At 49.5% G+C, this 14,281-nt stretch overlaps 1 protein-coding gene across 1 annotated transcript in view; it reads left to right on the plus strand.

The window, feature by feature from the left end:
- LOC119445731 (uncharacterized) overlaps positions 1 to 14,281 on the plus strand; it is a 97,120-nt gene that overhangs the window by 63,514 nt on the left and 19,325 nt on the right. Inside the window, exon 11 of the mRNA XM_037710017.2 lies at positions 12,674 to 12,789. Coding sequence (XP_037565945.2) covers positions 12,674 to 12,789 — 116 coding nt within the window. The remainder of the gene's footprint in view (positions 1 to 12,673; positions 12,790 to 14,281) is intronic.

The following is a 14,281-nucleotide window of genomic DNA, read 5'->3' on the forward strand; positions in this document are numbered from 1 at the left end:
TTTGCTTCTGCGTTGATTTTAGAAGGTTGAACAAGATCACACTGAAGGACGTCTACCCATTACCACGCATCGATGATGCTCTGGACTGTTTGCAGGGAGCCTAGTTCTTTTCTTCGCTGGATTTGCGGTCAGGCTACTGGCAGGTTCCGATGGCAGAGGCCGATCGCCCGAAAACTGTCTTTGTTACACCAGACGGCTTGTATGAATTCACCGTCATGGCTTTCGGACTTTGCAACGCACCTGCTACGTTCGAAAGAATGATGGATAATGTTCTGCGTGGCCTCAAATGGAAAATCTCTTTGCTATCTTGACGACATTGTGGTGTTCGCCTCTGATTTGGCAACGCACCTGCTCCGCCTCCAGTACGTACTCACTTGCTTGACCAACGCCGGCTTGCAACTTAACCTGAAGAAATGTCGATTTGCTGTTCGTCAGCTCACAATTTTAGGCCATGTCGTGTCAAAGGAGGGCATTCGCCCGGATCCCGAGAAGCTACGTGCTGTTACTGCGTTCCCAAAACGTACCACTAACTAAGAGCTACGCAGTTTCATCGGCCTCTGTTCTTACTTTCGCCGATTCGTTCGAAACTTTGCGTCAATTATATCACCTCTCACGCAGCTCCTTCGTGGCTCTAGAGATCTCTCATGATGGTCTCCAGAGTGTGACGACGCCTTCACAACGTTGCGCCGTCATCTCACGACGCCACCCATTATTCGCCATTTTGACCCTCACGCGCCAACCGAAATTCATACTGACGCAAGTGGTGTAGGCCTTGGCGCTGTGTTGGCACAACGTCAACCTGGCCACACACAATACGTCGTCGCATACGCGAGTCGCACGTTAACCAAGGCGGAGACCAATTACAGCGTAACAGAAACGGAGTGTTTGGCCATTGTGTGGGCGCTTGGCAAGTTTCGCTCATATTTATACGGCTGATCTTTTGACGTAGTGGCCGACCACCACGCACTATGTTGGCTGTCAACACTATAAGACCCATCGGGCCGCCTTGCCCGCTGGGCGTTGCGAATTCAGGAATACGACATCCGCGTGGTTTACCGTTCCGGGCGAAAGCACTGCGACGCTGACGCGCTATCCCGATCACCGCTTCCCCCGAAGGCCAGTCACGACTTCTCCTGCGAGTGCACATTGTCATCTCTGGACTTTGACACTATCGCTGCTGCACAGCGTAATGATCCCTGGACTGCATCTCTGTTCGACCTTCTCTCAGATACGTCGAAAGTTCCAGCGTCACGAACGCTTCGGCGCCAAGTTCCTCATTTTGCGATTCGAGACCAGCTACTGTATCGACGCAACTATGCCCCAGAGGGACGCACATGGTTACTCGTCATTCCGGGAACCTTACGGTTAGAGATCTGCTCCTCGTTCAACGTCGACCCTCAGTGTGGCCATGCGGGAGTCTTCAAGACCAACGAAAGACTTCGAAACCGCTATTACTGGCGGGGAATGTAAATTTAGTTCGCAACTTCGTCCGCTCTTGTCATGAGTGCCAACGCCGCAAAGCGCCACCGCACAACTCCGCCAGTGAACGCCAGCCTTTAGAATGCCCATCCCGACCCTTTGATCGCGTGGGCATAGATCTCTACGGACCCCTTCCGTTGAGTCCTACAGGCAACAGGTGGATCATCGTTGCGGTAGACCACTTAACACGTTATGCGGAGACTGCTTCTCTACCAAATGCTACAGCGCAGGAGGTCGCCAATTTCATGCTACGCCGTTTCCTCCTTCGTCATGCAGGTCCACGTGAACTTTTAAGCGACAGAGGCCGCGCCTTCTTATCTGAAGTCATCGAACAACTACTCGCTACATGCACTATTGTTCATCGTAAATGCACTGCCGGCAATGCACCCACAGACTAACGGTACCACGGATCACTTCAATCGAACTCTTGGTGACATGCTCACCATGTACGTTTCACCTGATCACACTAATTGGGACCTAGTTCTTCCGTTTGTCACCTACGCCTACAACACCGCGACTCAGGCCACTACCGGATTCTCACCCTTTTACCTTCTTTACGGCTGTCATCCTTCGCACACAATCGACACCATTCTACCCTACCGGCCGGACCCATCCGAATGCCTGCCGATCTCGGAAGCAGCCAGACACGCCGAAGAATGCCGCCAGCTGGCCCGCCAATTCACCTCAGACGACCAGAACCGTCAAAAAGCCGTTCACGACACCCCAGAACTCGACTCCTACTTTTCTCCCGGGCGCCCTCGTCTGGTTGTTTGTGCCACACCGCACGCCTGGGCTCGTTTCAAAACTCCTTCCGAAGTACGACGGGCCATACCGCGTTCTCGAGAGATCATCACCCGTTAATTACCTGGTTGAGCCGCTCACGCTGCCGTCCGACATGCGACGTCGAAACCGCGAAGTCGTTCACGTTCAGCGTCTCAAGCCGTACCACCATTTTATCGTCCTTCTGGACAACTAAGTCGCCAGGATGGCTCGAGCTCGAGCGAGAGGACTGTGCTCGGTTCATCCTACGACCGGCTTTCACTTCGAACCTCAATAAATCTCCTTTATAATAGTTTACTTTCGAAATACCAAAGCGAACACAGCGGACTCATACATTGCTGAGAACAACGCTGGTGGTAAGGTAGTGCACAGGGAGGACTACTCAGCTCTCCTACAATCTCACTGACTTATCCGAGCGGACTAGCTGCACGCAAACAGTTCACAAAGAGACACGAGTGTTGCTGACACCGACAACAAAAGGTGGACGCTGTTCGGCCCCGTAGCACAAACAAATTAGAACACTTCCACATCAGTAAAGACCACAGAACGTCTAACATAGCCATCTACCAGAGATAAAAGTACCAGAGATACAGTGCCGCAGGAACTCGACTTCGCCGTGTGTAACCACTTGGGTCTCTAGGAAGCGTAATCGTCCTAAGGTGAGCCAGCAAAGGCCATTGCAGCCGCAGGCGTCGGCGACCGCCAACCACCCCGCAACGGCTTCGCCAAAGGACACATTCCCCGGCGGCGAGGACGAGCCTTCCGTAGGCGCCTCGGGGACACCGGCCCGTAGTGTAATACTGGGCCACGCCTATACTTGGCATGCATCGATGCACGAGACGCCAGAAGGTCGTGGCTACCACACAACTTGCGACAACGTGTGCCGCTGTCTCTGTTTCCGCAGTTGGGACAATTCGCGTGCTGGACCCAGCGCTGTAGGCGTTCTAGTGTAGGCAGGATTCTCTATGCCCTTTCCCACTGCATGCCCACTACTTTCTTGGAGAGTCTAGTTGACGTTAATTCCAACCATGGAAACGTCGGTTGTGGGCTATTCAAGGTGGACCGGGTGGATGCGAGCGTTTCCCGGAGCCGCGCCGGCACTACATTCTCTTGGCTCTACCTCGGGGTCGATGGCGACGAGTTTTCGGAAGAGCGAGATGAGTGCCCTGTAGTGCTGTGGCGTGTCTTCAGCACTCGGGCACACATTCCCTAACACTCGGGGGACTAGTACCCTCCTAAGTGGACCTAGGAAATACATGGCGAGTGGCCTTGCGGCTGTACCTACGTCATCTAGGATTGTCATAAGTGTCGTAAGACCAAGCAGTAGCGTTATCGTTTCGATACAGGGCAGGCTGAAACCCCCGAGATGCCTTGGTAATCCTAGGGCGTCCCTCTGCAGACGCCCTGTGCCGCCATCCCAGAAGACAGAGAAAACGGCGTGGCTGAGGGCCTGCAGCACCGGTCTCGGAGGAAGTGCGACACGAGCAACATAAAAGAAATGTACCAGAAAAATACACTTAACACGATAGGCTTTCTCTGCAAAAGAGAAATTGCAGAGTTTTGCCCTCTGAGTAGCATGCTTAAACTCTTGGACGAGCGGTTCCCATACATCTGGCGCGACGCCAGATCGATCGAACTCTACTCTCAGAAGCCTAATCTTTCCTGCTATTTTAAGGTTGTGTGACATGCCCGGTCTAAGCTTTTGGCCATGTTCAGTTTCGCCCCCGATATGCTTCCATACTCGTCGAAGCGCCTCGGCACTTGAAGAAAACTGTCTGCGTCTCTCATAAACACGGTCACGTCTTCGGCATACGCTGAAACTGCTGAAACCGTTATCGCCGATTTGCCCGTGAGCGGAAGGCTGCGCACTTTCTGATCAGCGCATATCGATCGAATAAAGGGGTCTATGCACAGGACGAAAAGCATCGGGCTTAATGCGCATCCCTGTCGGACGCCCCCTACTTAGTCTTATCGTTTCCTTTGCCACTCCGGTTAAGACCAAGATGCTCGACATGTCCCGGTATATTTCCCGGAACAAATCGGTAACTTCTGGTTCAAAGCCGTACATGCGCAGTGCCCCAAAAAGGTATTCGTGCCTGACTCTGTCAAAGGCGTGCTCTTGGTCCAATGACACGCACGAACCTGGCGTCTTCGTATGTTCAGTATAAGCTAAAAGATCACGGGTTAGCGACAACGCACTGAAGACTTTCCTGCCGACAACCGAACCGGTTTGCTCACAGCAAATTACATCGGGCCAGTATAGTTTGAGCCTATTCACTATTACTGTGGCGAATATCTTGTAATCCGACTTAAACACCGTGATCGAACGCCAAGAAGCAGGGTAGCTGCGATCTTTGCCGTCTTTGGGAAGTAGAATGAGCCTGCCTTGTGCAAAGGACTTCGGGAGCACTTGAGTATTCAAAATTTAGTTGAATGTTGCTTGTAAAATTCCTTGCAAAATTCGGTTGGTAGACCATCAGGACCGGGAGCCAATCCTACTTTCATCGCTCCTAGCACAGAATGCACTTCCGCAAGTGTAGTGGGCCTTAGGAGGTCTTCGCTAACATAAATTGGTAACTGCGGAACTTTCGGGCAGAAAGTCTAACGTCCTTCCTACTAAGCCTGGGTCAGGTGTGTGAATTTCTGAAAAGAGGTTTGAGAAGTAATCGAAGAATACTCTCTCGATGTCAGAGGCGTTTTCAGAGACGGAACCATCCGGTAGGAACACGGATGTCACGAATCCACCTGTTTAGTCCTGTGCGTGCCATGAACTCAACAACCGTGTCAATTCCGGTCCGTCGCGAAGTATGGTGTCCTGCTCGTACGAATTACCTTTCTGAGCTGATCTCAGCCAGAGACGATCATACCTAGCCCGCAGTGTTTCGCGAAATTCTCTTGTGGATGGGGTCAAGGGGACACCAGCTTTTACTATCCTGATTCTTGTAAGCGTTTCACTTAGCTGGCATGTAAGCCTTACTTTGATATTCCGGCCTGCTTCTCTAGCCCAGTATTGCCACACTGATTTTAAGTCGTCCCACTCCAGAACGGGTCGTTACTGTTTGCCAGTGTACTAGAAATCTTTGCACGAAGGATGACATTGGCTTCTAAGTCCATCAGTACTGCCCGATCTAACCTCCAGTGATGCTCGCCTTCAAAACGCGGGTCTGGCAGGCTCATGGAAATGCATTATAGGGTAATGATCCAAAATGTGACCCGCGTATGCGGAAAAGGAACCAACTGTGACCACTGCTACGGCATGTATTAAGTCCTCACTCACGTAAAATATATCTAGTCTCGTTGCGGATCTTCCTCACTTCCAAGTTGCAGCAAACGTTACCCCTTTCTTAAGCACCCAAGCGTCATATAGTTTAAAGTCATGAAGTATAGAGGACAGCTGACGCGCGTTGTCCACCGGCCTGCCTCGACCTGGGCCCTTAACATTCCTCACGCTATCTATAACGCAGTTGAAATCACCGCAGAGAATGGTAGCACAATCATCGAAGAGATAAGGCCACCACAGCGCGCGAAAGGAATTGTTCGTATATCTTTTCCGCGTAGGGGCGTACACGCACACCACGCGCACGCGCGAACTCCCAACTGCGCACCTTAAGACTAGGACGTGACCGTCACAGTCAAGCGTGTTGAACACCGCAGAAAAGAGGGTGGATTGCAGAATGACTACACCGACCCCGCAGTTACGCGAAGATGCTAAGGAAAAAAAATCTTGGGAAATTAAAGCGCTTCTGAAAGTTCGTGACATCAGATGGCGAGAAAAAATTCAGTTCCTGAAGGATCAACAAATCAACAAACTTTTCTCTGGTAAAGTGAATCAGTTTGTGGGTTTTCTGAAACATTGGACATTTAAGGTAAGTATATTAACCATGTCGAAACATAAAAAAAGCTGGGTGAAAGCAAAAGCAAAGTTTGCAACCCCGTCAGCAAACGACGGGACAGAGAACGTCCGCGACGGGGCCGAGGTATCGGACCCAGAAGGGCCCGCGGCGCGCGACAGCTTAGTCGCCGGCTACTTACTTGAAATCGCCGAGTCATCGGCACTCGAAGACGTTGAAAGAAGAGGTCGTTTCAAGTTCGGTTTATCAACCAACATGTCGTCCCTCAGTCCCAGAAGGCCGAAAACCTGGCTCAGGGGCTTGCGTAGATTGGGGTCCCGGCATTGCGCAATGAGACATGGGGCTCAGTGGCGTCGGGCCCGCCTGCGCGCCAGGCGCTTCGGCGGGGGGCTGTCTTTTCCTAGTATCGAGGGTCTGCATCCTGTGACCGCGTCTAGCGGGCCCGTGGGTTTCTTTCGCGTCCCGGCCTTCCCATGGCATAGCAGCCGCTTCCGAGTAGGAGGGCGCCCGCGACCTGTTCTCGTACTTAGTCGCTGGGACGTCTGTACTCGCCGCATCACCTGAAGAATCCTGGCTCACGCTGGACTGCGACGTTGAATCCAGAGTTGAAACGTTTTCCTCCACTGTGAAACTTGGTGCTGAACCATCGGGACCAGTGGGCGTTGGGCGTTGTCGCTTGTTGGCAATCGGAGTTTCCAGGTTCTGTCTCCTCTGTCTCCTTAAACGGGGGCGCAAACGGAGCACGTGGTTCGTCAACAGCCGCGATGACCTGCGCCCACTCTGCCGGCGCCGTTCCAGCCGCAAAAGCGTATTACCTGGGCTGCAGACATCTGCTGTCGCGTGCTCCTCTGCGCAGTGACGGCATGGGGAGGAGCAATCAGTTGTTTCATGGCCGAACCACAGAGAAACATACTTCGTAAAGAGCGGACACTCCCGTAGGGCCTTGCGGCCCAGCTACTGCACTGCTACCAGCGCGACCAGCGGCTGGTCAGACCGTCAATTTTGTCTTCCGAGATTTGGGACGCTTGGTTTGGCTCTGTTTTGCTTTCGGTTTTGACAGCAGCGCTTTTCAATATGATTTACCTAGCTGTTTAAGTGTTCAACTACGTTGTCTTTAGTGAAGCTCCGGTGTTGTGTTTTTGGCATAAACAGGCGTATAAACTAGCAGATCGCAATCTTTTTACTAAACAAAAACAACCAAGGTTGTCGATGTACCATGCAAAACGGGATTTGCTCATGCGAACAGCATAAAATCATGCGGTCAGAGATTTTGTTGTTGTTTTCGTTCCTCACTTTTTTGCCGTTCTTCTGAATTACACACAACAGGAAGCAGTAGTGGCACAGTACAAAATGCTTTATTTTTCCTTGTTTACAAGCGTACTACCAAGATCCTATTGGACACAACTAATTTCAGTACATATCCTTAAAATTGCAGGTAAAGAGCAGGCAGAACAACAAGAATGGTTTAGCAATGACAGCAACGCGTTATGTACAGCCCACGCTTACGAACCATCCTCGGTGGGCGCCGAAGCATGTATTGTATACTACGCACGCAAAAATACACTCCATCAGCATCAATAAACATCTCTTTAACAATGTTGAACGCAAACAACTGCAAATTCTTAGTGCAGACAAAAGGATGCAACTTACCGCAGCAGCGAACCGGCGTGTTGAAAGCGCGGCGAGGTGGGCGTATCCAGCGGCACATGACCGGAGCAGCCGGCGAAGCATCAACGTTTCTATGGAGACGGGACACCACAGAGGGGACGTCATAGAGAAATATATGACGCGTCGATGCAGCCCACTGGAGGCATGATAACCTGCCTACCTTTGAAGCGAAGTGGAAGCGCTTGTCGCTACGCCATATGGCGGGTGGTCAGACCCTCAATTGCTCGGCCGCGAAACGGCCCTTGTGGCCACTCTTTACGTAGTATGTTTCTCTATGGCCGAACACTTCACACCTGGCACAGCGGGACGTGTTGCATTCCTTTCCGATGTGGCCTTCCTGCCAGCAGTGTGGCCAGGTCCGACGAGGCGGCGTAGCCAAAAGCTAGAGAAGTTGTAGCCCAAGTATAGCCAAACACAGAAAAGTGAAAAAGATTTCGTAGCCAAATATAGCCATCTTTATTTGCAGTTTTATTTGTCTACACATTTTCCCATTCGACTACGTCAATCATTTTTTGCACAACCCGTCGTAACAAGATGTCTGTGCCGCCGTCACGGTCGGCCCTTGACATCAAAAACATTGACATCATGCTTGCACAGGACACTTTTTCGTTGGGATCCGGAAGCTCTTAAGTTCCAGCGAATCGCTCCAGAGGGCAAAATCAGTGTTTTTATTTTATGACAGATAGTACTAAGTTATAATGTTTAGTTATTTACAGTAATATAAATTACGGAATCTGCTTTTTAGCTGTCGTGAACGCAAAATAATATTTAGCATCATCGATCTTTCACGTCATTTCTGCCTACGGCGTAGAAGTTCATCTGTCCAGCGATCTGCGACGTGCTCACGGCTACATTTTTATGCGCTAAAACAAGTCTTTGTATTATTTGCTTCATCGTCCTATCATGTTTTCTCAGTTTTTTTCAGTTAGCTTGGCCCGGGTTAGCTGGTGCATGCTCTATATACTGTCCATTTACATCAACCTGGCCACCACCTTAGGTCTCTAGCACGAAATGAACATGCGTTAAAATAAAGTGACAGACAACAGATGCCTCCCGCTGTCTGAATCGGTGTAAGCGAAGCTTTAAAAGATTACGGCGCAAAACGGCACACCAGTGTAAGAAGCGCGCAGTCGTTTTCGGCGACGAGCACGTCCCGAACATAACTCGCTCGCAAAGGTAAAAGCCGCGACGGCGCACAAAGAGCAAATGTAAGCAACAAATGGATAACCGTGCATGGTTATGCTGTGAAAACTGGTTACTGTGAAAAAGCAAACCATGTTGACGTGCTAATAAAGTTTCAGAATAGGGGGCTCCAAAGTTTGGGGCCCCAAATAGCTTTGTGGGTGTTAGCGTTGGGGCTTAAATATTAAAATAAAATATACCATTTTATGATAAGAAGAGTAATTTAGGTTTTCGTGTTTTATTACAATTTAGAACTTATTCTATTAGCAGCAAGCAACTTGTTGCGTTTAGTTTTGAATAACGAACTCTCCGTACCTTCACCCAGCCAAGTCAATCCGTGTTAGGCCTACGAGCCATGAATACGGAATCAGCGGCGTCTAATGAATGAATCTTCATTACACATGTAAGTTGAGAGAAAGCGATAACCGCAATCACTTCTCCTAGTTTACGAACTTCACGGGTTACCACGAATCGATTCCAGTTTGGTCTGTCACTTCGGCGGGAGCCGCCATGTTTGTTGACAAAAGCTTTTGGGGCTCCCGCTAAATCGATGAAATAGCATGCCCGACGCAAAATCCAAACACAGTTTGCGTCTTGCGCATACGCAGTGGCTTCGACGCTATTTTTTTAGGGCCCCAAAACGTTTGAGCCCCCTATTCTAAAACTCTCTAACAATTGCTAGGGTTTTACGTGCCAAAACCACGATATGATTTGGAGGCATGACGCAGTAGGGGACTCTGGATTAATTTTGGCCACCTCGGGTTCTTTAACACACACGAAAATCTAAATACACGGGTGTTCCTGCATTTCGCCTCGATCGAAATGCGGCTGCCGTGGCCGGGAATCAAACCCGCGTCCTTGAGCCAACAGCGGGGCACCTCACAAGCTAAGCTAACACGGTGGGTGAAGTTCATAAGACGTGGTGCACTGATGTCATGGTGGCAAACTTGTTTCCATATTAGCAGAATTAGTATCTGCATCCGTGACGTTACGGGCAAACCATCTAGAAGTAAAAGCACCAGAACCCACCTTTGGCTCGGGGTCTTGCTCCCATTTTTTTATACGTTCTCGCATATACAGGGTGTCCCAGCTATCCCGCAGCACGATTTAAAAAAAAGAGGAACAGCGTTACGCAGAGCAAATCTAGTGCGTATTGTTTCCAGTGCAGTGGAGTATCCGCCAGTAATTTTTTTTGTTACTGAGATTCAATTAGCTAACTGTAATTAATTATCTAACTCGAGAAGTACTGTCCTAATTGTGAAAGTGTCAATGAGAAAATTGTAGAGCAGCATGAAAAACTCCCGATACAGCCTTCTGTTGCTCAGTACACGCTACATAAAGTGTTTTTCCGAGCGTGAAAGAAGCCAGCGAATGCACGCAAAGTGCCTCGAGCGGCCAGTCGCGCGGCAATTCTGCGTGTATTCGCGGGCTTCTTTCACACTCGGAAAAACACATTTATGTAGCATGTATTGAGCAACAGAAGGCCGTATCGGGAGTTTTTCATGTTGCTCTACAATTTTTTCATTGACACTTTGATAATTAGGACAGTATACTTCTCGAGTTAAATAATTAATTACAATAATCTAATTAAATCTCAGTAACGAAAAAATTACTGGCGGCTACTCCACTGTACTGGAATCAATACGCACTAGGTTTGTTTCGCGTAACGCTGCTCCTCTTTTTTCAAATCGTGCTGCGTGATAGCTGGGACACCCTGTATACTTGGCCCACTTCCCAATGTTCGGATTCTCCTCTCTGAGGAAGATACGATCTTACGTCCAACCTATCGAAATGAATCTCGAATGTAAGCACGAACAAAAATTCATCTAGCAGGAGAAGGAAAATGGCAGTAAAGCTTCGCGCGAGATACGTGGAGTAGGTCGAAAGCGGTGCCCGGCGCGATACTTCACCCAGAATTAAGACATGGCCATGAAAACACTGGGGCATGTCATCCACCCGTGCTTCCTTTCTTTCATGTCGGCGCCACGATCGCTCGACGGCCCCGACCCTATGATATTGCTCTCCCTTCCTGAGCTTAGCCATGTTGGTACAGTGTAGTGTAAAAAACCCCCTACTCCCAGGTTCATCCCGATGCCCGGGGATCGGGTGCCTAACGGTCAAGCAGGGTCTAAGTTTAAGTGCATCAAAGGTCAAAGCCATCGGCTCAGACAACAGTGCATAGAGGGAAGGAAAGGCGCGGGGGGGGGGGGGGGGGTCATTTCGCGCACGCACATGCGCACAGCCAGCTCAAACACAGCCTTCGAGATTTGCTTCTACCCGATCAAAGCCACCTCTGGAGCGTAGATTAGGGCACCACTTATAGCCCAAACACAGCCAAGTCGCAGATTTTCAGTAGCCCAAATATAGCCACATAGCCAACTCGTCCAAGTCGACGCCAAAAAATTTTTTCTATGGCCCAATTTGGCTATATATAGCCAAACCTGGCAACAGTGCTTCCTAGGAGCACCGGCAGCACACCTTGGTGACGCCCCTGTAGTCGCACATTATTCGGTGACCATGTACCGTCATGAAGTTCGGTACAGGCTTGAGCATTTCAATTCCACCATCCGCAGGCTGTTACCAACATGCTGTCTTCTTTTTAAGGACTGCTCATGAATTTCCAGAACCTTGCCGTAAGGGGAAAACGCGGCGGCTAAAGAAGCGTCCCGGACAAATAGGGGACATCTGAAGACTGTCGCCACTACAACTTGAGGGCCTACTTGGACTACTGGTGCTGATTCTCTATAAAGGACAAAGCTACCACGTGCTAAGAGCTTGGCTGCAGCAGCCGTAGAGGTGACCGCTATGCATAATTTGGTTCCACCTTGATGCTGCATGGACTTCAGGCTTTTCGGTCCTGTGGTCTCTTCAATGGCGTAAATAAGGTCATCGGCTGTAGCATTGGTGGGAGCACTGAAGTAAAAGCAGTGCGCCTTTAGAGGGGATGAGCACGGAACACCACCCTCACGATGCAGACGACCAGCTAGGTCGGTCGCGGGCTCCGGAAGATGGCGCTGGCCGGGCGAACCGTACTCGACGAGATAACAAACACCAACTGGTCGTGTGCACACGTTCGTCACGCGCGCATGCAGGTGCGGCGGAGTGCAGCATATATCCTCATTCTAGTAGACCCTCCACCTGGTGCAAGTGCGTTATTGAACTAATTCAATTGCTCAAAGTAAAATGCTTTACAAAATTTGTAAAGTACGACTTACACACAACCTGGAGACATGATAGCATCGGATTGTAATTTGAACATACGAGGAAACATAATTGTGTTACGCGGGAACTCAAAATTACACTAGCTCTGGAGACGAAAATTTTTCTTTGTCGACGCGATGGCGTACACGCACGCATGCAGAAAATTTGCCGAGGTAGCCATATTCAGCCGAGGTAGCCATTCTTACAGCTTCGCTGTAAAAAGTCTTGAGTACTGAAAAACGCACGTCGATGGATTTCTCTCAGTCTCATCTCTGTGCACCATCGATGTGCATTCGAGCTGGCAGCAGCTCCTCATTATTCCAGTGTTCTGAGATGCCTGGTGATTGCCCAGGCGTTGTTTCTGCTGCGCATCAGCAGTTATCTTACATGCTGCGTCGCGCTACTATGTCACCTTGCGTGTCTTTAGAACATGATCTGATGAACTCGAGCGCAACGCCAAACCTTCTATTTGTCAATGCTTTGTCATTCTGGCTAATTCGTTCAAATTGCAGGTGCTTAGACGATGAGGACCTGAACTGGACAAGGTGCAAAGCAGTGAATCCAGTGATACGGCGGTACGGAAACCATCCTGTATGTTGTCCGGATTACATGTGCCCAGATATGAAAGGTAATCTCGAGAAACGTATTAGCTTATCTAGTGTAGTAGGTCTGTATGTACACATTCTTTGTTTTTCAGGCAACGTGGTGTCTTATTCGAAATGAGGCTATTCGCTGAGCGGCTGCCATGCTTTGGATAGCAATAAATGAAAGAGACCAATCATTTCATACTGTGGAGACGCTTAGAGCACCGCGAACTGTTAAAGGCAAGACATAGCTGGTATTGAAGCCAATATAACGGAAACAGTTCTCTCTATTAAAAGAAAATAATGCCTGATAGGACGCATTCGATTGCCAGCTATGCATTAAGAAACTCTGTATGCCCTCGCGCAGTAATCACCAATGAAACAACTACTAGCTGTTTGTTTTCGGAGTGCAGAAAAGTGCTATGTTAAGCGTCAACCACATGCCCGCGATATTCAAGTGACAGTGACAAGCGACGCGACCGACACACGCTGTCACGCTGTCGCGTCGTGGCGTGGACTGACCACATGGGCACAACATCGCGAAAAAAAGGTAGCAACATATTCACATTATTATCCAGATAAATACAATCGTGCTCCCGTAAAGAGATCGCAAACGTGCCCGCAGGCCAATGTTCTAACCGAGATTTGTTAGATCTAACTTTATTATGCTCTAATCACCAGTGCAAATCCGTTCCATGCGGCAGCGCAGGGGCGGATCCAGGTTTTTTCTGAGGGGGGGGTCAGCTCCTGTCAATGATGATGATGATGATGATGATGATAGTAGCCTTTCTTATTTACCGAAATTTACCGTTCTTTCTCACGATAAACCTGCGTTTTATACGGCTAAAGCAACACCTGTAGCCCTTCGTGGTGGCTCAGTCAGCTCAGGCGTTGGGCACAAGATCGCGGGATCAAATCGCGGCCGCGGCGGCCGCATTTCGATGGAGGCGAAATGCAAAAACGCTCGCGTTCTTGCGTTGTAGCGCAGGTTAAAGAACACCAGGTAGTCATAATAAATCCGGAGCCTTCCACTACGGCGTGGCTCATAATCAGAACTGGTTTTGGCACGCAAAACCCCAGAAAGAGGAAGAAGACCTGTAGCGAAGCCAGGTATCGGTTTCTCCGAGCTTATAGGAAAAGGACGTTACCCAATACAGCCATGTGCTTGGCGGCTGCGCCTGATAATACAGGGTGTTAAAAACTAAGTGTTATGGTTTTCTTAAAGTTAGGCACTGGGAGGCACGCGAAGACCACCTGTGCAAATAAGTTATGTGGCTATGGGGGCACAAAGTGAAATGATAATTATCGCTGTGAACAGCCCAATTAACTAAAATTGAACAATTATTTTTTGTTGACTGCAGTAAGTGGGTATGTTTGTATTGGAAACTTAGAGACAGTCGAGTTTCTACACAGTATCAGTCGGAAGAATTATTCTAGCGTGTCCGTGCTCCGAGATATCAGACTCCAAATTTCACTTGTACTGCGCAGAATAATCGAGAATAAAGACGCGACAATTCTCATGAATTCCCGTGAATG

Source organism: Dermacentor silvarum, chromosome 3 (genome assembly GCF_013339745.2).
Source record: "Dermacentor silvarum isolate Dsil-2018 chromosome 3, BIME_Dsil_1.4, whole genome shotgun sequence".
Classification (NCBI taxonomy): Eukaryota; Metazoa; Arthropoda; class Arachnida; order Ixodida; family Ixodidae; genus Dermacentor; species Dermacentor silvarum.